Raw genomic sequence first — 24,853 nt, 5'->3', positions numbered from 1 at the left:
GGGTCCACTGAACAGTTTGATGCCCAATATGTATAGGTTTACCCAAGTATGTGGCATGTAGGGGCCCCAATGTGAACATACCCCCATATATACTGTCATTTCTGTAATTTCAGCTCCTGCAAAATCAACACATTTACATCATTATATGTGAGATAAAGCTACAAAAAAGTACGCTCACCCCAGAAAGCCATATATTTTTGGAAAGTACACATTCCCCCGAATCTAAAATGGGTACCCATGTCTTTCTACTCCAAAGTACCAAGCCGCACAGCTTTTCTAAAGTTAGCAATTTTGATGACATTTCCAAAAATCCCCTCAAAGCTTCCATTTTGAAGCATCTTATCTCCCACATAGCATTAGGTACCAAGATAAAACACCCTGAATTTGAACGCCAGGGGTCCACTGAACAGTTTGATGCCCAATATGTATATGTTTACCTAAGTATGTGGCATGTAGGGGCCCCAATGTGAACATACCCCCATATATACTGTCATTTCTGTCATTTCAGCTCCTGCAAAATCAACACATTTACATCATTATATGTGGGATAAAGCTACAAAAAAGTATGCTCACCCCAGAAAGTCATATATTTTTGGAAAGTACACATTCCCCCGAATCTAAAATGGGTACCCATGTCTTTCTACTCCAAAGTACCAAGCCGCACAGCTTTTCTAAAGTTAGCAATTTTGATGACATTTCCAAAAATCCCCTCAAAGCTTCCACTTTGAAGCATCTTATCTCCCACATAGCATTAGGTACCAAGATAAAACACCCTGAATTTGAACACCAGGGGTCCACTGAACAGTTTGATGCCCAATATGTATAGGTTTACCCAAGTATGTGGCATGTAGGGGCCCGAATGTGAACATACCCCCATATATACTGTCATTTCTGTCATTTCAGCTCCTGCAAAATCAACACATTTACATCATTATATGTGAGATAAAGCTACAAAAAAGTACGCTCACCCCAGAAAGCCATATATTTTTGGAAAGTACACATTCCCCCGAATCTAAAATGGGTACCCATGTCTTTCTACTCCAAAGTACCAAGCCGCACAGCTTTTCTAAAGTTAGCAATTTTGATGACATTTCCAAAAATCCCCTCAAAGCTTCCATTTTGAAGCATCTTATCTCCCACATAGCATTAGGTACCAAGATAAAACACCCTGAATTTGAACGCCAGGGGTCCACTGAACAGTTTGATGCCCAATATGTATAGGTTTACCTAAGTATGTGGCATGTAGGGGCCCCAATGTGAACATACCCCCATATATACTGTCATTTCTGTCATTTCAGCTCATGCAAAATCAACACATTTACATCATTATATGTGGGATAAAGCTACAAAAAAGTACGCTCACCCCAGAAAGTCATATATTTTTGGAAAGTACACATTCCCCCGAATCTAAAATGGGTACCCATGTCTTTCTACTCCAAAGTACCAAGCCGCACAGCTTTTCTAAAGTTAGCAATTTTGATGACATTTCCAAAAATCCCCTCAAAGCTTCCACTTTGCAGCATCTTATCTCCCACATAGTGTTAGGTACCAAGATAAAACACCCTAAATATGAACGCCAGGGGTCCACTGAACAGTTTGATGCCCAATATGTATAGGTTTACCTAAGTATGTGGCATGTAGGGGCCCCAATGGGAACATACCCCCATATGATCTATCATTTCAGCTCCTGCAAAATCAACACATTTACATCCTTTATGTGGGATAATGCTACAAAAAAGTACATTCACCCCAGAAAGCCATATATTTTTGGAAAATACACATCCCCCCGAATCTATAATGGGTAAATATTTCTTATTGCTACAAAGTACCAAGCTGTAAAGCTTTCCTAAGTTTGCAGATTTATATGACATTTTCGAAAATCGCATAAAAATGTTGCAATTTGCCGCATTTATCTCTCACAATTTCTTGATAAAGATCAGATAAAGACAAATCACCCCAAAAAGGAACACCAGAGGTCTACTGAACAGTTTGATGCCCAATATGCATAGATATACCAAAGTCTGCGGTATGTACTGAACCCTAAATGAAAATAGCGCATAAGGATTTCTCGCCTGCCAGCTCAGCTTTTGCACACAGAGCCCCCTGTCAGTGTATTATGTGCCAAAACTTCCCCTAACTATACAGATCCCCCACAAAACCATATATTTTTGGAAAGTACACATTCTGACAAATCCAACAAGGGTAAAGAGTCCTTTCTACACCAAAGTACCAATCTGCAGAGCTTTCCTAAAGTTATTGGTTTTTATGACATTTCAGAAAATCGCCTAAAAATGTTGCAATTTGTCGCATTTATCTCACACAATTTCTTGCGTACAAAGGCAAGTCACCCCAAATAGGAACACCAGAGGCCTACTGAACAGTTTGATGCCCAATATGCATAGATATACCAAAGTCTGCAGTATGTACTGAACCCTAATGAAAATAGCGCATAAGGATTTCTCGCCTGCCAGCTCAGCTTTTGCACACAGAGCCCCCTGTCAGTGTATTATGTGCCAAAACTTCCCCTAACTATACAGTGACCCCCACAAAACCATATATTTTTGGAAAGTACACATTCTGACAAATCCAACAAAGGTAAAGAGTCCTTTCTACACCAAAGTACCAAGCCGCAAAGCTTTCCTAAAGTTATCGGTTTTTATGACATTTCAGAAAATCGCCTAAAAATGTTGCAATTTGCCGCATTTATCTCACACAATTTCTTGCGTACAAAGGCAAGTCACCCCAAATAGGAACACCAGAGGCCTACTGAACAGTTTGATGCCCAATATGCATAGATATACCAAAGTCTGCGGTATGTACTGAACCCTAAATGAAAATAGCGCATAAGGATTTCTCGCCTGCCAGCTCAGCTTTTGCACACAGAGCCCCCTGTCAGTGTATTATGTGCCAAAACTTCCCCTAACTATACAGATCCCCCACAAAACCATATATTTTTGGAAAGTACACATTCTGACAAATCCAACAAGGGTAAAGAGTCCTTTCTACACCAAAGTACCAATCTGCAGAGCTTTCCTAAAGTTATTGGTTTTTATGACATTTCAGAAAATTGCCTAAAAATGTTGCAATTTGTCACATTTATCTCACACAATTTCTTGCGTACAAAGGCAAATCACCCCCAATAGGAACACCAGAGGCCTACCGAACAGTTTGATGCCCAATATGCATAGATATACCAAAGTCTGCGGTATGTACTGAACCCTAAATGAAAATAGCGCATAAGGATTTCTTGCCTGCCAGCTCAGCTTTTGCACACAGAGCCCCCTGTCAGTGTATTATGTGCCAAAACTTCCCCTAACTATACAGATCCCCCCACAAAACCATATATTTTTGGAAAGTACACATTCTGACAAATCCAACAAGGGTAAAGAGTCCTTTCTACACCAAAGTACCAATCTGCAGAGCTTTCCTAAAGTTATTGGTTTTTATGACATTTCAGAAAATTGCCTAAAAATGTTGCAATTTGTCGCATTTATCTCACACCAATTTCTTGCGTACAAAGGCAAGTCACCCCAAATAGGAACACCAGAGGCCTACTGAACAGTTTGATGCCCAATATGCATAGATATACCAAAGTCTGCAGTATGTACTGAACCCTAAATGAAAATAGCGCATAAGGATTTCTCGCCTGCCAGCTCAGCTTTTGCACACAGAGCCCCCTGTCAGTGTATTATGTGCCAAAACTTCCCCTAACTATACAGAGACCCCCACAAAACCATATATTTTTGGAAAGTACACATTCTGACAAATCCAACAAGGGTAAAGAGTCCTTTCTACACCAAAGTACCAAGCCGCAAAGCTTTCCTAAAGTTATCGGTTTTTATGAGATTTCAGAAAATCGCCTAAAAATGTTGCAATTTGCCGCATTTATCTCACACAATTTCTTGCGTACAAAGGCAAGTCACCCCAAATAGGAACACCAGAGGTCTACTGAACAGTTTGATGCCCAATATGCATAGATATACCAAAGTCTGCGGTATGTACTGAACCCAAAATGAAAATAGCGCATAAGGATTTCTCGCCTGCCAGCTCAGCTTTTGCACACAGAGCCCCCTGTCAGTGTATTATGTGCAGTAACCCCCCCCTAACTATACAGTGACCCCCAGAAAACCATATATTTTTGGAAAGTACACATTCTGATGAATTCAAAATAGGTAAAGTTATTTTTGTACACCAAAGTTACACCTGGCAAAGCTACGCTAAAAACAGATCAGGAACACTTATATAGGGATAAAATGTGATAAAACCACAAAAATTGTGCAAATCAGTGAAACAACAAAATAAGTTACATGACAGTGTAATTAGTGGCCAGAATATCTGATCCAATAGTTACGCTGTCAAAATAAACAGTTTTTAGGTAAAAGAAAATAAAAACAAAGTGGTAAAATGAAAAAAAAAAAAAAAAAAAGCAAAACAAAAAAAAACCAAAGTGTTTGTGTATACATGTGTGTACATGTGTAAAAGTTGTGTGATAGTGTGTAAGTGTGTATATGAGTGTAAATAAGTGTATAAAAGTGTGAAAAATGAAAAAAAAAAAAAAAATAAATAAAAAATAAAAAAATGCTAAAATGTGTGCTGTAAGTGTGTGTAAATGTATGTAAGTGTGTATAAATGTATGTAAATGTGTGTATAAGTGTGTAAAAGTGTGTAAATGCAATAAAAAAAAAAGTCCTTACCTGTTCCTGAAGACCGATCGCCTCCTTCCTCATTTGGGCCGGCGCTGGGGGAGAGGGAGGAAGCAGGAAGCAGCAGATGCGATGCGATCGCATCTGCTGCTTCCTGGAGGGTCCTGCGAGCGATCGGCTCGCAGGACCCTGATGACAGCCCCCCTGGCACATTGCCCAGGGGGGCTGTCATTGTTAGAAGCCCTCTGCAGCGGCGGCACATGCCGCCGCTGCAGAGGGCAGCGCTTAAACGCCAACGACGTATGAGACACGTCGTTGGCGTTTAAGCCCTTTTACTGCCATCACGTATGCCATACGTGCTTGGCAGTAAAAGAGTTAAACAAGGAACAGTTTAGGGAGGTTACATGAGGATACAGGGGTCGTTGCACTAATATCTGTCAATACTACAAGTCGCTCCAACAAAAGCGCTTTGGCCCCGGTGATGTTTAACAGGATTTTCCACGCAGACGACTGCCAGCGCTTCCCGTGCAGTGATGTCATCATTCTCGCCAATCACGTAAGCGTCACGTTTCTGAACGTGCAGATCACACCTTGGCCACTAGAGGCCCCCAGACTGATCTCGTCCAAGGATGGTTCTGCTCAGCCAGGAGCCGTTGAGGAGTGGGCACCTGGGAATAGGGAGTCTGGGCTCCACGTCTCGTTGGAGATCTTTCATTGTCGGACTAAACTCGCCAGAACGAGTGGCCCCTGATGGGTTTCTGGCGGCGGGACATCCTCCGGTGACTGATTTACAAGTCGGTTCCCTGGGCCGGAGTTCCAGCTGCTCCCACTGGCAGTAACAAAGGCTGCAGAACCCCAGGGCAAGGATAGAGGGCGCCACATCATCAATGCACAACCAGCAGCCACCCCAGGGGATTCTGGGAGCAGAACCAAATAAATTGGCCAGTGGGAGAGTCCCAAGCCGGACTTGGATTTCTTACTATTGAGTGCTATTCTGATACCTACTGGGAGCTGCTATCTTGCTCCCTTCCCATTGTTCTGCTGATCGGCTGCTGGGGGTGAGGGGGGGGTATCACTCCAACTTGCAGCGCAGCAGTAAAGTGTGCCTGAGTCTGAGCTTTCAGAAGGTGCCAGCGCTACACATTAGAACTGCTTTCAGCCTATTGTTTCTCCTACTCCCATGTAGCTGGAGGAGTCCCAAGCCGGACTTGGATTTCTTACTATTGAGTGCTATTCTGATACCTACTGGGAGCTGCTATCTTGCTCCCTTCCCATTGTTCTGCTGATCGGCTGCTGGGGGGGAGGGGGGGGGATATCACTCCAACTTGCAGCGCAGCAGTAAAGTGTGCCTGAGTCTGAGATTTCAGAAGGTGCCAGCACTACACATTAGAACTGCTTTCAGCTAACCTATTGTTTCTCCTACTCCCATGTAACTGGAGGAGTCCCAAGCCGGACTTGGATTTCTTACTATTGAGTGCTATTCTGATACCTACTGGGAGCTGCTATCTTGCTCCCTTCCCATTGATCTGCTGATTGGCTGCTGGGGGTGGGGGGGGGGGGAATATCACTCCAACTTGCAGCGCAGCAGTAAAGTGTGAGTGAAGTTTATCAGAGCACAGATCACAATGCAGGTCAGTCGGATCGCGGAATACTGGTGCAACTTACCAATTTCATTGGCCGTCCAGAGGACCGAAACCGCCACTTGGTCATTGCAGGCAAACTGGCTGATGGTTATGTTCTGCACATCCCCAATCAGGTGCTTTCCTCCAGGGTTCATGTAGGCAGTGCAGTCTGCGGCAACAGGGACAGTGGAAACTGTTATAAACATGAATTTTAAAGGGGAAATTCACCCTCCCCGTTTAAACATATTAAACAGAACTTTCCGTCCCTGTATATTATGAATGTGTATTTCAGATACACAGGTGGGAGCTGCCATAGACTCCACTTCTGGCCTGTGTGTAGGAGGGGCTTATAGGGCTAAATAAATCCTCATACACAAACTGTATTTAAAGTCCATAAAAACCCGACTGTGTGTGTAAAACTTACTGTCATATCGGAAGGTGACGTTGGGCAGCCCTGCGTTCCTGCTCAGCGCAGACGCTCCCTAATAAACAGAGAGAAAACGGATAAATCTCATGGAATGTTCCGATGGAAACACTCAATAATAACACTTATATCCTATATTCCCATAAAGCTCAGTGTCTCGTAACTTCGAGCAGGACTACAATTCCCAGCATGCTTCAAAATACAATCAACGGTCATGTGCATGCTGGGAGTTGTGGATCTGCACCATGTTATTCATCATTAGATGTAGAGAGAGATATTCTGAGATAATTTGCAATTGGTCTTCATTTTTTATTATTTATAGTTTTTTTTAGTTATTTCATTTTCAGTTCAGCAGCTTTCCAGCATGGAGTTTCAGCAGCTATTTGGTTGCTAGGGTCCAAGTTACCTTAGTAACCAGACAGTGGTTTGGATGAGAGACTGGTATAGGAATAGGAGAGGGGCTGAATAAAACATATTCAAAGGGGATGTTCACATTTGCATTAACTTTTAGTATGATGTAGAGAGAGACATTCTGAGAAAATTTGCAATTGGTCTTAATTTTTTATTATTTGTAGTTTTTTAGTTATTTCATTTTCAGTTCAGGAGCTCTTCAGTTTGGAGTTTAGCAGTAATTTGGTTGCTAGGGTCCAAGTTACCTTAGCAACCAGGGAGTGGTTTGGAAAAGAGACTGGTATATGAATAGGGGAGGGGCTGAATAGAAAATAAAGACAGTTTGCAATTGGTCTTCATTTTTTATTTGCCGGTTTTGAATTATTTAGCTTTTTGTTCAGCAACTCTCCAGTTTGGAATTTCAGCAGCCGTCTGGTTGCTAGTGTCCAGTTTAACCTAGCAACCAGGCAGTGGTTTGAAAGAGAGACAGGAGGAGGGGATAATAGAAAGATAAGGAATAAAAAGTACCAATAACAATAAAACTGGAGCCTCACAGAGCAATAGGGTTTGGCTGCCGGGGTCAGTGACCCCCATCTGAAAGCAGTAGCTACCATTTCCCAGAATCCCCTATCAGCCAAAGGAACCGCCAATCCCATACTAAATAGAATGAATGTATATTTAAAAGTTACATTTGCTTTCATTATGAAAAAAAAAAAAAAAAAATCAGTATTAGGGTAGAGTTCCCCTTTAAAGACAAATAACGAGCACAACAGAAGCCTGGTCCTTATCAACGGGGCAACATTTCCCAGTTTCCCTTGTGCTTTTTAATTGATACAAGAAGACAAAATCTAACTTTTATGGCCTCATTAGCGCAGAGCAGAGTCGACTTGGTGGGGCCCCCGAGTGAGGACGACGCCAGCCCCCCGAGAGATGCTCGGTAACGACCCAATTAGCCCCTTCGTTTCTGAGCAGATGGCTGCAAACTGGGCAATTCCAATCTTATTTACTGCCGCCCCGCTAATCCCCCCCCAGCGACACCTTCCCTGTTAAGTCAAGTCATTATTTGGGGGGGGGGGGGGGGGCGCTGGGTGCCGAGGATGCTGGGAGTTGCAGTTTAGCAGAAGCAAATTGATTGGAAAGTCAACTTTTTTTTTTTACTGGGCAAAATGTTGAGGTTTATATCCCCTTTAATAGCAAAGTCAGTGTCCCGGTGCCTTTGGGAGGAGTTGGCACCGAGGTAAAACCAATAACAATGGGGCCTTTGAGGGGAGAGATAGCGGGAACAGAGGGTTCCTATCGCTCTATAAAGAACAGAGAGAGTTTAATCACAGTTACACCTTATCGGGTAACAAACGTAGGTAATTAAACCCCCGGCCAGCCTGTAATCACTCATTAGCCCGCCCAGGGTCTCCATTCCCTTACAAGCCCTCCCATTCCCTTACAAGCCCCCCCATTATTATTGTAGCCTGACACAAAGGTTCCCAAGCCCCGCCCCCCTCGCCAAGGGGCCCTATAAAGAGATCCCATGCCCGTGGGGCTCATTCCCACACACCCACACTGTTCTTTACAGCAATCATGGTGTAAGGTGCCCCCTGCCTAATGATAGTGGTACGACCCAGAGCAGGGGCCACTATTAGAAATCTATTTTGCACTCTAGGGGCCAATAACAAAAGATGCCAAGTTCCCCTTTAAAGTAAGCTGGCTACACATGCAGAGAATTAGGTTACTGAGTAGAGAAGCACCTTCTGACGCATCTCGGCTCAGTTCTGCCACTGAGCTTTCAATAAATTATAGAACTGAGCAGAGATGAATCAGGGGGAGCTCCCTATAGATCCTCTCAGGTCCCTGTCTGAGTTTCAAATGAGGGGTGGGTGTGTCCTAACGGTCCCTGCCAGAAGCACAGAAGGAGGGGGAGAGCCAATCACAGCCCTGCAGTCACACAAGCACAGACAGGCTTCAGTTCCCTATCAGGTCAGCCTAGCTGCTGATTAGTTTGCAGGTTAGCAGGGCATCTTTGCTCTTGGTACCAGGGTATTTGCCCCCTGGTGCCTTGGTACCCATAAGCCAAAGCCAAGTGACGAGAGGTCGCTCGGTACCATGGGAGGGGCTCGGTACCACGGGAGGGGCACAGACTTTACACGGGATCCGTTCCGGCCCGGAGCACAAAGCCCATATCTGGGTAATGATATTTGCACTTACAGGGCTACTGTGTGTGATAAGCGCAGCCGGACGCCCGGCACAAAGTACATCTTTATCAGAACCATTTGGCCCATTTACTTTAATTCCCCGATTACAGAGAATGGCACCTCTATATCAGACTGAGGGCAGAGGAGCCATTGCCCACGCTCACGGATCTCGTGCCCGCGGCGCCAGTCGGGTTTTGTGCTTGAAACCGTTTCAGAGTATAATTGCCCCGGGTCAACAAACTCAGGGGTGAGATTTGTCTGCGGCCTGTGTCTGAGGAAGGAACAGCTAAGCCTTCAAAGGGTTAAGTTCAAGCATGTTATATGCTATTCCTAGCAACTTTGCAATTGGTCTTCATTATTTATTTCTTATAGATTTTCAATTATTTGCCTTCTTCTTCTGCCTCTTTGCAGCTTTCAAATGGGGGTCACTGACCCCGGCAGCCAAACCCTATTGCTCTGTGAGGCTCCAGTTTTATTGTTATTGTTACTTTATATTCCATATCTTTCCTATTCATATTGCCGTCTCTCGTTGAAATCACTGCCTGGTTGCTAGGGTAAACAAAAAAAGCCAATTAAATAAAAAAACAACAATAAATACAAAATGCATATTGTCTAAGAATATCAATGTCAACGTCATACTAATAGTTAATTTAAAGGTAAACAAGCCCTTTTTTGAACTGTTTAAACACAAGGGTCTCTTGTTGTACTGCAACTCCCAGCAACCCGTGACTACTAGAGAAGCACAGATTTCATCCCCCTTGGAGCACCCCTCTCCCAATGCAGGGTTGATATAAGGAGATCCCACACATATATACCTGCAAGCCCTTTGGTTATACAGTTCCTCCCCCTTTTATTTTGTCTGAATGAGTTAAATGAACAGGGTGCAATTCCAAATGTTGCGTGCCAGTCTCGCAGAGCTGCCAACCTGGAAACGCTGTGTGTGCCATTGCTAGGGGGCATCCTCTACAATCCTGAGCGAGGGAAGAGGGGGGTTCATAGAGACCTGGGCTGTTCCTGCTGAGCATTTAATGATAGGTGCGAGCGGAGACCCTCCAACTGTCGGCTGGAGCTGCCAGACATCACAGGCTAATGAGGGGTTTGATCTTGTCAGTAAGTAGGTGTTAGGGGCCCCTCTGCAGGAAGGAGCTGAGCGGAAGCTCACTAGGGGGCACTTGGAATAACACCCCCCTTCACCAAGGATCCTTTGAAAGGTAACACATTAAGGAAACACTTCAATGCTACAGGGGCTTTATGGGGTCTCAAATGAGTGACTACAGCCCATAGCGAGCGCGCAAACACCCCCCCACCCACCCCAGAGACAGTGTATGTTACGGAATAGACTAGATTTATAAACAGGTAACAGACATGGAGGAGAATTGGCTTCTGCTACATTGTTTCTAGAGTCACAACCACAGCTTGCAAAACAGCAGACATGATGTTTATGGGGCACTTTTTATCTCTAAATGACACTGTTACACAGCAAATAATTCCCTCTGCCATTTAACCTTTTATTCTTCAACCAACAAATGTATTTGTAGCTGTAATATTGGTGTGTAGGCGCCATCTCAGTGCCTTGTGCCTGAGTCTGAGCTTTCAGCCAGCGCTACACATTAGAACTGCTTTCAGCTAACCTATTGTTTCTCCTACTCCCATGTAACTGGAGGAGTCCCAAGCCGGACTTGGATTTCTTACTATTGAGTGCTATTCTGATACCTACTGGGAGCTGCTATCTTGCTCCCTTCCCATTGTTCTGCTGATCGGCTGCTGGGGGTGAGGGGGGGGGGATATCACTCCAACTTGCAGCGCAGCAGTAAAGTGTGAGTGAAGTTTATCAGAACACAGGTCACATGGCTGTGGCACCCTGGGAAATGAAGAATATGGCTAGCCCCATGGGAAAAACAGATTACAATGCAGGATTCTGCTGGAGAAACTCTATTAACTGATGGATTTTGAAAAACAAAACACATGTTCTCCCGTGACAGTAGTGCTGGGCGGTATACCGGTTTAACCGGTATACCGTTTTTTAAAAAAAAAACGGTATGAGTTTTAAACATACCGCTATACCGGTATGCGCGCCTCCTGCTGTTTTTCTCCTATTACTTCCGGGTTGCGGGGGGGCTGGGGTTGGTGTTGGGGGGGTGGGGGGCCACCAATATTTATTATTTATTTTTTTATTTATATACCGTCAAATACCGTGATACCGATATAATTTTGAAAAATACCGTGATAAAAATTTTTGGTCATACCGCCCAGCTCTACGTGACAGGATTTCCGCAGGCGTTTATGTCCCTGTAGCGTGCGAGACACTAGCGCACACAAGAGATAAGCATAAGTGGATGTCGGCGGGATGAGAGGGTGTCGTGAGGAAACGGCCTCAGGTCCAGACGTGCCCCCCGTAAGCTCTGCATTCCCCTCCGACACGCCAGCGCTCTCTGAATTCCTCCCGTACGGGGAGGTGTCTCAGCTCACAGGAATGTGTCTCCCTCCTCACCTGTGCGTGCAAAGCTCCCTACGTGACAGCGCCGAATTGTAGGTGATACTGTCACATTTTTGTGCATAGGGAACAGGTACAGGTGCACCCAGTTACACTGGGGGGGGGGGGGTAATAAGTCAGTGTGCGTGACAGCAGGGAATGGCCTTTATTATACACCTCAGGCTGGGGGCCACCTATAGGTGCTGAGTTATTATTACAGAGAAAAGGGAATTATTTAACCATTAAATAAACCCAATAGGGCTGTTCTGCCCCCAATAAGGGGTAATTATATCTTAGTTGGGATCAAGTACAGGTACTGTTTTATTATTACAGAGAAAAGGGAATCATTTAACCATTAAATAAACCCAATAAGGCTGTTCTGCCCCCAATAAGGGGTAATTATATCTTAGTTGGGATCAAGTACAGGTACTGTTTTATTATTACAGAGAAAAAGGAAACCATTTTTAAACAAGTGAATTATTTGATTATAATGGAGTCTATGGGAGATGGCCTTTCTGTAATTCGGAACTTTCTGGATAATGGGTTTCCGGATAAGGGGTCCGATACCTGTATAAAGCAAATGCCAATGCAGAGAAGCTTTGCAGGGACAAACCCCACTGACCCCCAATGAACTGACTTATTAGCACTTTATTATTTTTATGAACTACTAGGGACTAGTTACTGGGCCCCACAGCAATATCATCTGCCCGCGACGCTTACGCAATCTACGTAACTTGTGCAAAAACTTATGTTACTTTCAAAGAAACTTAAAGTATAAATTCCACTGACCCCCCCCCTCCCAATTCAAAAACTGACTTATTAGCACATTCATTATTTTTACTATTTTTATGAACTGCTACTGACTGGTTATTGGGCCCCACAGCAACATCATTGGGCCCCTAAACTTACGCTGTTTACGTAACTTATGCAAAAACTTACGTAACTTCCAATGGCAACGCAGAGCAGGGGCAGGTAGGTGGGAAGGGGTTAAACTTAGGATGAACCCCACTGACCCCCAATAAACTGAATAACTTATTAGCACATTAATCAATAGAACTCTTTATACAAACTGCTTATTATAGAGGGACATCAGCTGTTTATATTGCACAGATAAGAAGTGTGTCCAAAATTTTGGTTCTGGGCGCTTGTGTTCATGGGGGGCCCCATATAAATAACTTGTGTGGGGATGCTGGGAGTTGTAGTTGAACAACACCTGCAAAGCCTCCATGCACCGTTACCAGCTGAATGTTACAGATCCCACCATGGAGAAATCACAGGAAGAACAATATCCTTATATTCCTTTCCCTTTCATGTGCGAGAGGAAGAGATGGCACCTTCCCTAACAAAGCCTGGCCGCTTTTATGGCCCAATAAACATCCTCTGGTCTGATGGCCGCACACCTGTAGCATCGCCTGTACAGTTTACACTTCATTCAAAGCCCTCGCACAAGTGTGTGAGAAGTGTTGGGTCACTAGGAGCCCCCCCTATACAAATATACAGAGAAGGAATGTTCTGGGCACACAATAAGCTGTACCCCCATACTGTACTGTCTAAGGGAAACACTATGGCACCCCCTACCCATATGTATAAATACAAATATACAGAGAGGGAATGTTCTGGGCACACAATAAGCTGTACCCCCATACTGTACTGTCTAAGGGAAACACTATGGCACCTCCTACCCATATGTATAAATACAAATATACAGAGAAGGAATGTTCTGGGCACACAATAAGCTGTACCCCCATACTGTACTGTCTAAGGGAAACACTATGGCACCCCCTACCCATATGTATAAATACAAATATACAGAGAAGGAATGTTCTGGGCACACAATAAGCTGTACCCCCATACTGTACTGTCTAAGGGAAACACTATGGCACCTCCTACCCATATGTATAAATACAAATATACAGAGAAGGAATGTTCTGGGCACACAATAAGCTGTACCCCCATACTGTACTGTCTAAGGGAAACACTATGGCACCCCCTACCCATATGTATAAATACAAATATACAGAGAGGGAATGTTCTGGGCACACAATAAGCTGTACCCCCATACTGTACTGTCTAAGGGAAACACTATGGCACCCCCTACCCATATGTATAAATACAAATATACAGAGAAGGAATGTTCTGGGCACACAATAAGCTGTACCCCCATACTGTACTGTCTAAGGGAAACACTATGGCACCCCCTACCCATATGTATAAATACAAATATACAGAGAAGGAATGTTCTGGGCACACAATAAGCTGTACCCCCATACTGTACTGTCTAAGGGAAACACTATGGCACCTCCTACCCATATGTATAAATACAAATATACAGAGAATGGTGATGTAGTGTAGTAAGTGGGCAGCAGGGCGAGACAGAAGGCACAATAGGCAAACACTGGGTAATGAAAGGGAACGGAGCAGCTCAGGCTGTGGGCACCATATTAATAGCCCAAATAATACCGGCTTTTGTTTGCAATCCCATTAATAAGCAGAGGCTGGCATTGTGCCCTCTGCCTTCTGTTGTATAATGGTGCCAGTCTGTACCTAAACTTTGTTCCCATTACAATCCACACTGAAACCTTTGTTATGGGAACCTTAGGGTAATGGCACATGGAGCGATTTGGGGTGTTTCTAGCAACACTGGCGAGGGCCCAACGGCTCCAAAATACCCACATGAAACTGCAACGGGCACTTCCAAGAGGTTAAAAAGGGGGTAATTCGGAGCATTGTCTGCCGGTGGTGCAATTGGGCCGGGTGCAAAAACCGCCAGATCTTGAAATGAAAAATACTACTCTGCCCATGCCCAGTGTCGGACTGGCCTGGTACAGGTATAGGACCCGTTATCCAGAATGCTCGGGACCGAGGGTCTTTCCGTAATTAGGATCTTCATACCTTAAGTCTACTAAAAAAATCAATAAAAGGTTAATTAAACCCAATAGGATTATTTTGCACCCAGTTCGGATTAATTATATCTTAGTTGGGATCAAGTACAGGTACTGTTTTATTATTACAGAGAAAAGGGAATCATTTAACCATTAAATAAACCCAGTAGGGCTGTTCTGCCCCCAATAAGGGGTAATTATATCTTAGTTGGGATCAAGTACAGGTACTGTTTTATTATTACAGAGAAAAGGGAATCATTTAACCATGAAATAAACCCAATAGGGCTGTTCTGCCCCCAATAAGGGGTAATTATATCTTAGTTGGGATCAAGTACAGGTACTGTTTTATTATTACAGAGAAAAGGGAATCATTTAACCATTAAATAAACCCAATAGGGCTGTTCTGCCCCAATAAGGGGTAATTATATCTTAGTTGGGATCAAGTACAGGTACTGTTTTATTATTACAGAGAAAAGGGAATCATTTAACCATTAAATAAACCCAATAGGGCTGTTCTGCCCCAATAAGGGGTAATTATATCTTAGTTGGGATGAAGTACAGGTACTGTTTTATTATTACAGAGAAAAGGGAATCATTTAACCATGAAATAAACCCAATAGGGCTGTTCTGCCCCCAATAAGGGGTAATTATATCTTAGTTGGGATCAAGTACAGGTACTGTTTTATTATTACAGAGAAAAGGGAATCATTTAACCATGAAATAAACCCAATAGGGCTGTTCAGCCCCAATAAGGGGTAATTATATCTTAGTTGGGATCAAGTACAGGTACTGTTTTATTATTACAAAGAAAAAGGAAATCAGTTTTAAAAATCTAAATTATTTGGTTAAAATGCAGTCTATGGAAGACAGGCTGTCCTTAATTCGGAGCTTTCCGTATACCGGGTTTCAGGATAACGGATCCCATACCTGTACCGAGTTCTCCCATTGGGGCCCCGGCCAAACTGCTGTGGAAGTGTATGTATGTATATGTTTATTTATAAAGTGCTACTTATGTACGCAGCGCTGTACAGTAGAATACATTAATACAAACAGGGGGTTATTAAGATAAATACAAAGTATTACAATAAACACAGATAAATACAAGTTACAGTTGCAATAAGATAAGAGTCAAAGACACAAGAGGATGGCGGTCCCTGCCCCGTAGAGCTTACAATCTATATAGTGTGCTCTTGGTGTTCCCTAGGAAGCCCAGTCCAACACTGCCTGCGCCCCTCAGGGCTGTTTCCAACAAACAAAGCCAGAAAGTGCCCAAAATATATTATGTAACCGTATCAGATCCAGGTCAGTGAATCAGAGCGGTCAGTAATTGGCACAGAACTGTCCTGGTTCTGCCATGTAGGAACCGGCCGGCCCACAGTGAAACAGAACGGCTGCTCCATCTGTCATATGGCGTTAATTAGAACGCACACGTACTGGGCTCTACCCAATAGAAAGGCTGGGAGAGAGCACAAGATGTTCAGTGTTTTCTGCCTCATTCTATGCGTCAGTACCGAGTCGCCGTATGGCCCAACCCACTTCTGGTTCTAGTATTTCAAGCAAGAATGTATAGCAGCGCCCATGGGAGAGCGTACAGCTCCTAAATACTAGGGACGCATCAAATCCGTTATCTTTGGTTTGGCCAAAATCCTTCGTGATATCTATCTATATATTTTCCTATGCTGCAAATCATATTATCCTATCCTGTATTTCTCCTTTAGCGCCTTTTTGGCTGTAAGTGTTAATATGAAGAGGAAGCATCGCCTCTAATGCAGAAAACTTATGCAAGAGGCAAAGTACTGGACTTGCAGTACCGCTTCTCACCAGTTGTGCCTCCACAGGCAGCAATGCAACAGCGCCCCCAACTACATACACCTCCAAAAAAAGCATCTTGTTTTGGAAGTTTAATCAGCTTTAGAAGGTACCTATTATGGATAATTGTACTTTTATTCAGGGGGTCACCTCACCCCATAAAACAGTATTGTCATATTTTTAACCCTTGATGTAATAATTTCATTTCAAGACACCAGTTTGTCTAAATAAAAGTACTTTTAGGGTATACATTAGCCATATCAGCCTATCGAACAAGCTGTTCAGGCCCCGTTTCTGTTGCTCCATAATCACGACCACAATAACCATATTCAGTTTCGGTTCATTAAATAATTACATATCTGGCGATAAGCCCACTGTATTGCTTTCAATAAAGGGGTAGTTTAACTTTAAATTAAATGTTGGTTTGATGTAGGCATCAATACTTTAAAATAACGCACAAAAAAATAAAAAAATGAAGACCAATTGCAAATTGTTTTAACTTTTTGTTAAGCAGCTCTCCAGTTTGGTATTTTAGCAGTAACTTAGAGTCTTATTTACCCTAGCAACCAAGCAAGATGAATAGGAGAGGGCCAGCATAGAAAGATAAGTAATATAAAGAAACAGTAACAATAAAACTGGAGCCTCACAGAGCAATAGGGTTTGGCTGCCGGGGTCAGTGACCCCCATTAGAAAGCTGCAAAGAGTCAGAAGAGGAAGGAAAATAGTTCAAAAACTATGAAAAATAAATAATGAAGGCCAACTGCAAAGTTGCTAGGAATAGGCCATTATATAACATGCTAAAAGTTAATGTAAAGGTGAACCACCCCCAAACTATTCACCCTCAGCCGCCTGTTCGTGCTTCCCACTCGGGGGCCCCCGGAATGCCAACTGTCAGCCGCAAAGACCGCACGAAATAAATAGAATCCCCATGAGCTCCGGGACATCACAGGCGGCGCTTAATGAGTTAATTGCGCAGAGATTGCATCCGAGGGCCCCGCTCTGTGATGTATATACATTGTACAGATTTCCATCAACAAAAAAGCTCTTGTGATCTCGGCTCTGGGAGAATTAAAGGCCGCATTCTGGGATCAATTATAGGGAGAAATTCAATCCAGCTGAGCCGGGCAGAGCCGAGATCCGTATCGGGGTCCGGCGAGCGCTTTCTCGGATATCTCTGTGCGTCTCAACGTCAGGCCTTGGGCTCTCTCTGTATCTCAGTCATTAGGATCTTGTCAAACTACATTCATTCTTTCCCTTTGTGCTAATGCCCCCCCCCCAACTGAATAAAAGGCGTATTGTTAGGGGGCTCTGAACGCGGGCTCACTGTAGGGGAAAAGGTATCGATGGATTCTAAGCAATAACCCCAGCATGGGAAGCCCCCAGATGTAGTTAAATACAACTCCCAGCATCCCCTGTCAGTCGAAGAGGCTTCTAAGAGCTGAAGAACATTTGGGGGGCCTCCTAAATAGGGTCAGTTTCGTGCAAACATTACATTACTCCCAAAGAGGGTCCTAAAATGCCCATACAGGGGGTACCCCGTGCACATGGGGGTACTTTGGGTCAGGTATAGAAAACCAGGGCAACCAATCAGCAGCCACGGTGTACTGGACCTTGGGCACTTTGTTCGGAGGAATGAATAAGCATTCAGCCACTGAGGCTGCACTTTACTACTCTGATGTAAGCCTGAAGGGAAAGCATTTTCTGCCATTAAGGCTAAGGGCACCCATGGTGGGTGCTATGAATGCTCCCAAGTAGGGTCAGACTGACTAGCAGATCAGGACTGGATTTTCAAGGCCCAAATAGCTCCGGCCCATTTGGCACAATCAACAATTTTGCCAGTCCGGGCCAGGGTACCTACCTTATTACCAAAGCTGAATTTAGGCACAAGTGTCCGGTTTTTGTTTTTACACATTGTCACTGGGAAGGGGGTGGGGGGTGGCCCCTAAATTTGTTGGCACTGAAGGGGGCTACATAATGATATAAGGAGCCAGAAATATGCAATGGAGGTGGGGATTGGGCAGATAGGGATGGGTCTATTGGGTCACCAAGAGCTGCTATGTATTGGGGCAGATTGGGAATATGCATTGGGGGAGGATTAAGGGATTACATATTTACTAGCCAGTACCTTGGCAGAATTTAGCTGGTGATATACTGGTTTTGCTGGGCAGGTATGTGCGCCCTAAGTCATTCAGATGACAGCAGGAATCCCCGAGAGGAGTGCCACTATACTAACTGCCAGCGAGCGGACATTGCCCTCCTCCTTTCTTATCTCCCCCGTGGAGCTACTTCATCTTATCAAAGTCCTTTCTTGCCAAAAGGGAAAATAAATGGAAACTGTGAGCCGTTCTGATAAAGTCTATCATTAACCTTTCCATTATGCTGGGCACGTGCCGGGCACTCATGGCCCAAAAAATGCAACACGCGCCGCAGTTGGTCTATTAATTCTAACTGGGAATAAGCTGTATTTAGGTTTGATGCACATTTGTGCCGGCGTCAGTGCAAGGCTATTGGGTGTGAGTTTGGTAACCAGCAGGGAATAAACTGTATTTGGGTTTGATGCACATTTGTGCCGGTGTCAGTGCAAGGCTATTGGGTGTGAGTTTGGTAACCAGCAGGGAATAAACTGTATTTGGGTTTGATGCACATTTGTGCCGGTGTCAGTGCAAGGCTATTGGGTGTGAGTTTGTGCCGGTGTCAGTGCAAGGCTATTGGGTGTGAGTTTGGTAAACAGCAAGGAATAAACTGTATTTCGGTTTGATGCACATTTGTGCCGGTGTCAGTGCAAGGTTATTGGGTATGAGTTTGTGCCGGTGTCAGTGCAAGGCTATTGGGTGTGAGTTTGGTAAACAGCAAGGAATAAACTGTATTTCGGTTTGATGCACATTTGTGCCGGTGTCAGTGCAAGGTTATTGGGTGTGAGTTTGTGCCGGTGTCAGTGCAAGGCTATTGGGTGTGAGTTTGTGCCGGTGTCAGTGCAAGGCTATTGGTTGAGAGTTTGTGCCGGTGTAAGTGCAAGGCTATTGGGTGTGAGTTTGGTAACCAGCAGGGAATAACTGTATTTCCGTTTGATGCACATTTGTGCCGGTGTCAGTGCAAGGCTATTGGGTGTGAGTTTGTGCCGGTGTAAGTGCAAGGCTATTGGGTGTGAGTTTGGTAACTAGCAGGGAATAAACTTTATTTCCGTCTGATGCACATTTGTGCCGGTGTCACTATTGGGTGTGAGTTTGGTAACCAGCAGGACTCACAGACATGGGAAGTAACAATAAAAGTTCTGCCGTCTCAAGATTTACTGCCCCTCAATAGCACCACGATACAGGGGGGGTAATAAACTTCAAGGTCCAGTCTGACTAAGCAGCATTAATCTGCAGGTCCCCCCGGGGCACAGGGAAACGCTGTTCATCCTCGCACCTCGTTTAGAGCTTAAACGGCAAAAACACTTTGAATGTGAAAAGGCCGAGCAGTTTTGGGTCCTGTAATGTGTTTTCCAAAGGAAGCGAATGGGCGTCTCTGGGACGGGCCTGTACAATATAATAATACGGCGCGGGACACTAGCGGATCAGGACAATAAGCCCCCAGCGCTGTCTCCCAACAGAACTACAGTTAGATGGGACACAGGCCCGACACTCCCATACCCCAATGTGTTTACTGAGGTTTAACATTCTATAGAACAAAGGGTCTCTCTGTGCGCATCGGAATATGTTTCCCCCCCATCTTCTGCAATAAAATGGGTGGACAGGAGACACTAGGAACACTGCATGTCTGTAAAGCAAAACATTATACTAATAACCACTAAATATATTCAAAGGGGATGTTTACCTTTAAGTTAACTTTTAGTATGATGTAGAGAGAGATATTCTGAGACAATTTGCGATTGGTCTTCATTTTGTATTATTTGTAGTTTTTTAGATATTTCATTTTCAGTTCAGGAGCTCTTCAGTTTGGAGTTTAGCAATAATTTGGTTGCTAGGGTCCAAGTTCCTGGTTATCCAAGCAACCAGGAAGTTGCTTGGATGAGAGACTGGTATATGAATAGGGGAGGGACTGAATAGAAGAGGCAGAAGAAGAAGGCAAATCATTCACCAACCATAAAAAATAAATAATGGAAACCAACTGCAAAGTTGCTAGGAATAGGGCATTGTATATCATTTTAAAAGTTAACATAAAGGTGTACCGTCCCTTTAAGAGCATTGTTTACAAAAGAAATTATTTTTGCATTTTCAATTAAAAGGAAAATGATACCCAAAACATTTATTTTGATTAAGTTAATTGGGGGACTCCCAATGCAGTGGTTGCCAGATGGCAGGAAACTCATTAGCAACTTCAGATCCAGGTTCCTGGCTGATCAGACAAAATCTAGAGACAGAAACTCTAAAAACAGGGCCTTTACTTGTATGGGGAACTGTAACTATATACTCATATAATGTATTCTCCTATTCTCTCAAAAGCAGCAGTCCTGCCCTGCTTTATGGCTGAGATTCTAGCTATCTGTATAACAGAGCATTCTGTCACAGTGGCACAGATCCTATCTGATCCCCCCATTGTAAGCAGCAGTCCTGCCCTGCTTTATGGCTGAGATTCTAGCTATCTGTATAACAGAGCATTCTGTCACAGTGGCACAGATCCTATCTGAACCCCCCCCCCCCATTGTAAGCAGCAGTCCTGCCCTGCTTTATGGCTGAGATTCTAGCTATCTGTATAACAGAGCATTCTGTCACAGTGGCACAGATCCTATCTGATCCCCCCCCATTGTAAGCAGCAGTCCTGCCCTGCTTTATGGCTGAGATTCTAGCTATCTGTATAACAGAGCATTCTGTCACAGTGGCACAGATCCTATCTGATCCCCCCATTGTAAGCAGCAGTCCTGCCCTGCTTTATGGCTGAGATTCTAGCTATCTGTATAACAGAGCATTATGTCACAGTGGCACAGATCCTATCCCCCCAATTGTAAGCAGCAGTCCTGCCCTGCTTTATGGCTGAGATTCTAGCTATCTGTATAACAGAGCATTCTGTCACAGTGGCACAGATCCCATCTGATCCCCCCCATTGTAAGCAGCAGTCCTGCCCTGCTTTATGGCTGAGATTCTAGCTATCTGTATAACAGAGCATTCTGTCACAGTGGCACAGATCCTATCTGATCCCCCCCCCCCATTGTAAGCAGCAGTCCTGCCCTGCTTTATGGCTGAGATTCTAGCTATCTGTATAACAGAGCATTCTGTCACAGTGGCACAGATCCTATCTGAACCCCCCCCCCCCATTGTAAGCAGCAGTCCTGCCCTGCTTTATGGCTGAGATTCTAGCTATCTGTATAACAGAGCATTCTGTCACAGTGGCACAGATCCTATCTGATCCCCCCCATTGTAAGCAGCAGTCCTGCCCTGCTTTATGGCTGAGATTCTAGCTATCTGTATAACAGAGCATTCTGTCACAGTGGCACAGATCCTATCTGATCCCCCCATTGTAAGCAGCAGTCCTGCCCTGCTTTATGGCTGAGATTCTAGCTATCTGTATAACAGAGCATTATGTCACAGTGGCACAGATCCTATCCCCCCAATTGTAAGCAGCAGTCCTGCCCTGCTTTATGGCTGAGATTCTAGCTATCTGTATAACAGAGCATTCTGTCACAGTGGCACAGATCCCATCTGATCCCCCCCATTGTAAGCAGCAGTCCTGCCCTGCTTTATGGCTGAGATTCTAGCTATCTGTATAACAGAGCATTCTGTCACAGTGGCACAGATCCTATCTGATCCCCCCCCCCATTGTAAGCAGCAGTCCTGCCCTGCTTTATGGCTGAGATTCTAGCTATCTGTATAACAGAGCATTCTGTCACAGTGGCACAGATCCTATCTGATCCCCCCATTGTAAGCAGCAGTCCTGCCCTGCTTTATGGCTGAGATTCTAGCTATCTGTATAACAGAGCATTCTGTCACAGTGGCACAGATCCTATCTGATCCCCCCATTGTAAGCAGCAGTCCTGCCCTGCTTTATGGCTGAGATTCTAGCTATCTGTATAACAGAGCATTCTGTCACAGTGGCACAGATCCTATCTGATCCCCCCATTGTAAGCAGCAGTCCTGCCCTGCTTTATGGCTGAGATTCAGGCTTTAATTGAAAACACTTTTCACCAGGCAATGACAGTTGGCACAGAGCAGAGTGCCCTTTACTTAGGGAAACAACTATATTAATTAGTATTCATTAATTAGTAGGAATTTGAGCATGAAAGCACCCACTGAACTACAAACACAAGTCATGACAGGGGATAATGGAGTCTGTATCTGGACCTTCCTGTGTTTCATTAAGAAAACAAACATGGAAGGTAATTAGCAGGAGATGCTCCATCTCAGTATTTCTCCTTTGATTCCGTGCCTTTTCCATCCGTGCACATTGATCACTCAGCAGAAAGCCCGGCACAGTCACAACCCAGTGGAAGGTTGGGTTCAGGCTGCAATTAGCTTGTAATTAATTGCTCCGAGCAATACAGATGGGAACAGGACTGGGGAAACAGTCTGCCACCAGATGTGCTCGGCCCGCTATCTGATCGGCATTTATTTCCAACTCTGGGCTATAAATTAAAGATAATGGGGCTCATTTACCAATCCCACGAACACAAGGGCTGGAGCCTGAAGGTCCTACTCCCCCAGCGCCGGCACCCGTGGGATTTGGGGCAACACTTGGGGTTACAAACAGAACACGGTCGGTCCAATGATGAGAATCTGGAGTCGGCACATTTCAGTGTATGTCCCAGAACACACGGCTACCCTATCTGCCGGCCACCAAGTCTCCCAATTCATCAGTTGGGGCAACAATGGACTTCTGTTCCCCAATCACTGCGGCCTATTGACCGCTCCTATAGCCCTGGGCTACACTGCTGCCCTGGGAATGTTTATTTTTATTATTTATCACTATTTATCAGGACTGGGCCTACCAGCCGCTAACCAGAGCCGGGCAATTACCAATCCACAAAGGGATTTCCCCCTCATTAGATCTCAGTACTCTGCACAAACAAGTCGCACGAGGGTCCGGGACATTTTCCCACATCTCCTTGTTGCATTGGTCTGTGCAAATACAAGGGAGGGGGGATAAAGCGGCTGTTTGTTTGTGCCGGGTATGTTCTGTGTGAAAACAGTGCTGGAAAAACACAATGTAGAAAGAAAACAATAATATTTACCCTTTATGCTTACGTGGAAGAGCATTCGGCCTTCCCTGGCCTTACTATACATTAAGGAATATATTCTTTTAAAGGGATAGTTCACCTTTAAAGTAACTTTTAGTATGATGTAGAAAAATTGGAGTTATTGTTCAGTAGCTATTTGGTTGCTAGGGTCTAATTTACCCTAACCACCAGGCAGTTGTTTGAATGAGAGATCTGGAATATGCATATGTGAAGGGCCAAATAGGAAGATAAGCAATAAAAAGTGATAATAACAATAAAATTGTAGCCTCTGAGCAATAGTTTTTGGCTGCCGGGGGCAGTGACCCCCACTTGAAACTAAAAAAGAGAGGCAGGCAAAAAATCTATAAGCTATAAAATAAATAATGAAGACCATTTGCAAAAATAGGACATTCTATAACATACTGTAAGTTAGATTAAAGGGGTTCATAAAGGGGTTATTAATTTTACCCCAACAAGTCTCAACAACAAGGTATTTTGAGGGGCTTGGTTGACCCCAAGGGAGCACAATTTCCCGCGGGTAATAAAGCATATCAGTATACAGGTATAGGACCCATTATCCAGAATGCTCAGGACCAAGGTTATTCCGGATAAAGGATCTTTCCGTAATTTAAGTGTACTAAAAAATAAATAAAACATTAATTACATTTTATTATTACAGAGAAAAGTGAATCATTTAACCATTAAATAAACCCAATAGGGCTGTTCTGCCCCAATAAGGGGTAATTATATCTTAGTTGGGATCAAGTACAGGTACTGTTTTATTATTACAGAGAAAAGGGAATCATTTAACCATTAAATAAACCCAATAGGGCTGTTCTGCCCCAATAAGGGGTAATAATATCTTAGTTGGGATCAAGTACAGGTACTGTTTTATTATTACAGAGAAAAGGGAATCATTTAACCATGAAATAAACCCAATAGGACTGTTCTGCCCCAATAAGGGGTAATTATATCTTAGTTGGGATCAAGTACAGGTACTGTTTTATTATTACAGAGAAAAGGGAATCATTTAACCATTAAATAAACCCAATAGGACTGTTCTGCCCCAATAAGGGGTAATTATATCTTAGTTGGGATCAAGTACAGGTACTGTTTTATTATTACAGAGAAAAGGGAATCATTTAACCATTAAATAAACCCAATAGGGCTGTTCTGCCCCCAATAAGGGGTAATTATATCTTAGTTGGGATCAAGTACAGGTACTGTTTTATTATTACAGAGAAAAGGGAATCATTTAACCATGAAATAAACCC

The 24,853-nt window shown here is 43.9% G+C and overlaps 1 protein-coding gene across 1 annotated transcript in view; it reads right to left on the bottom strand.

The window, feature by feature from the left end:
* The window catches only part of il17rd (interleukin 17 receptor D), a 74,581-nt gene that overhangs the window by 18,411 nt on the left and 31,317 nt on the right, over nucleotides 1-24,853 (bottom strand). Inside the window, exons 2-3 of the mRNA XM_002940030.5 lie at nucleotides 6,690-6,747; nucleotides 6,309-6,434 (exon numbers count right to left, since the gene is read on the bottom strand). Coding sequence (XP_002940076.1) covers nucleotides 6,309-6,434; nucleotides 6,690-6,747 — 184 coding nt within the window. The remainder of the gene's footprint in view (nucleotides 1-6,308; nucleotides 6,435-6,689; nucleotides 6,748-24,853) is intronic.

Source organism: Xenopus tropicalis, chromosome 4 (genome assembly GCF_000004195.4).
Source record: "Xenopus tropicalis strain Nigerian chromosome 4, UCB_Xtro_10.0, whole genome shotgun sequence".
Lineage (NCBI taxonomy): Eukaryota > Metazoa > Chordata > Amphibia > Anura > Pipidae > Xenopus > Xenopus tropicalis.
The sequence above is the reverse complement of the archived record's forward strand: the minus strand, read 5'-3'. Positions and strand labels throughout refer to the sequence as shown.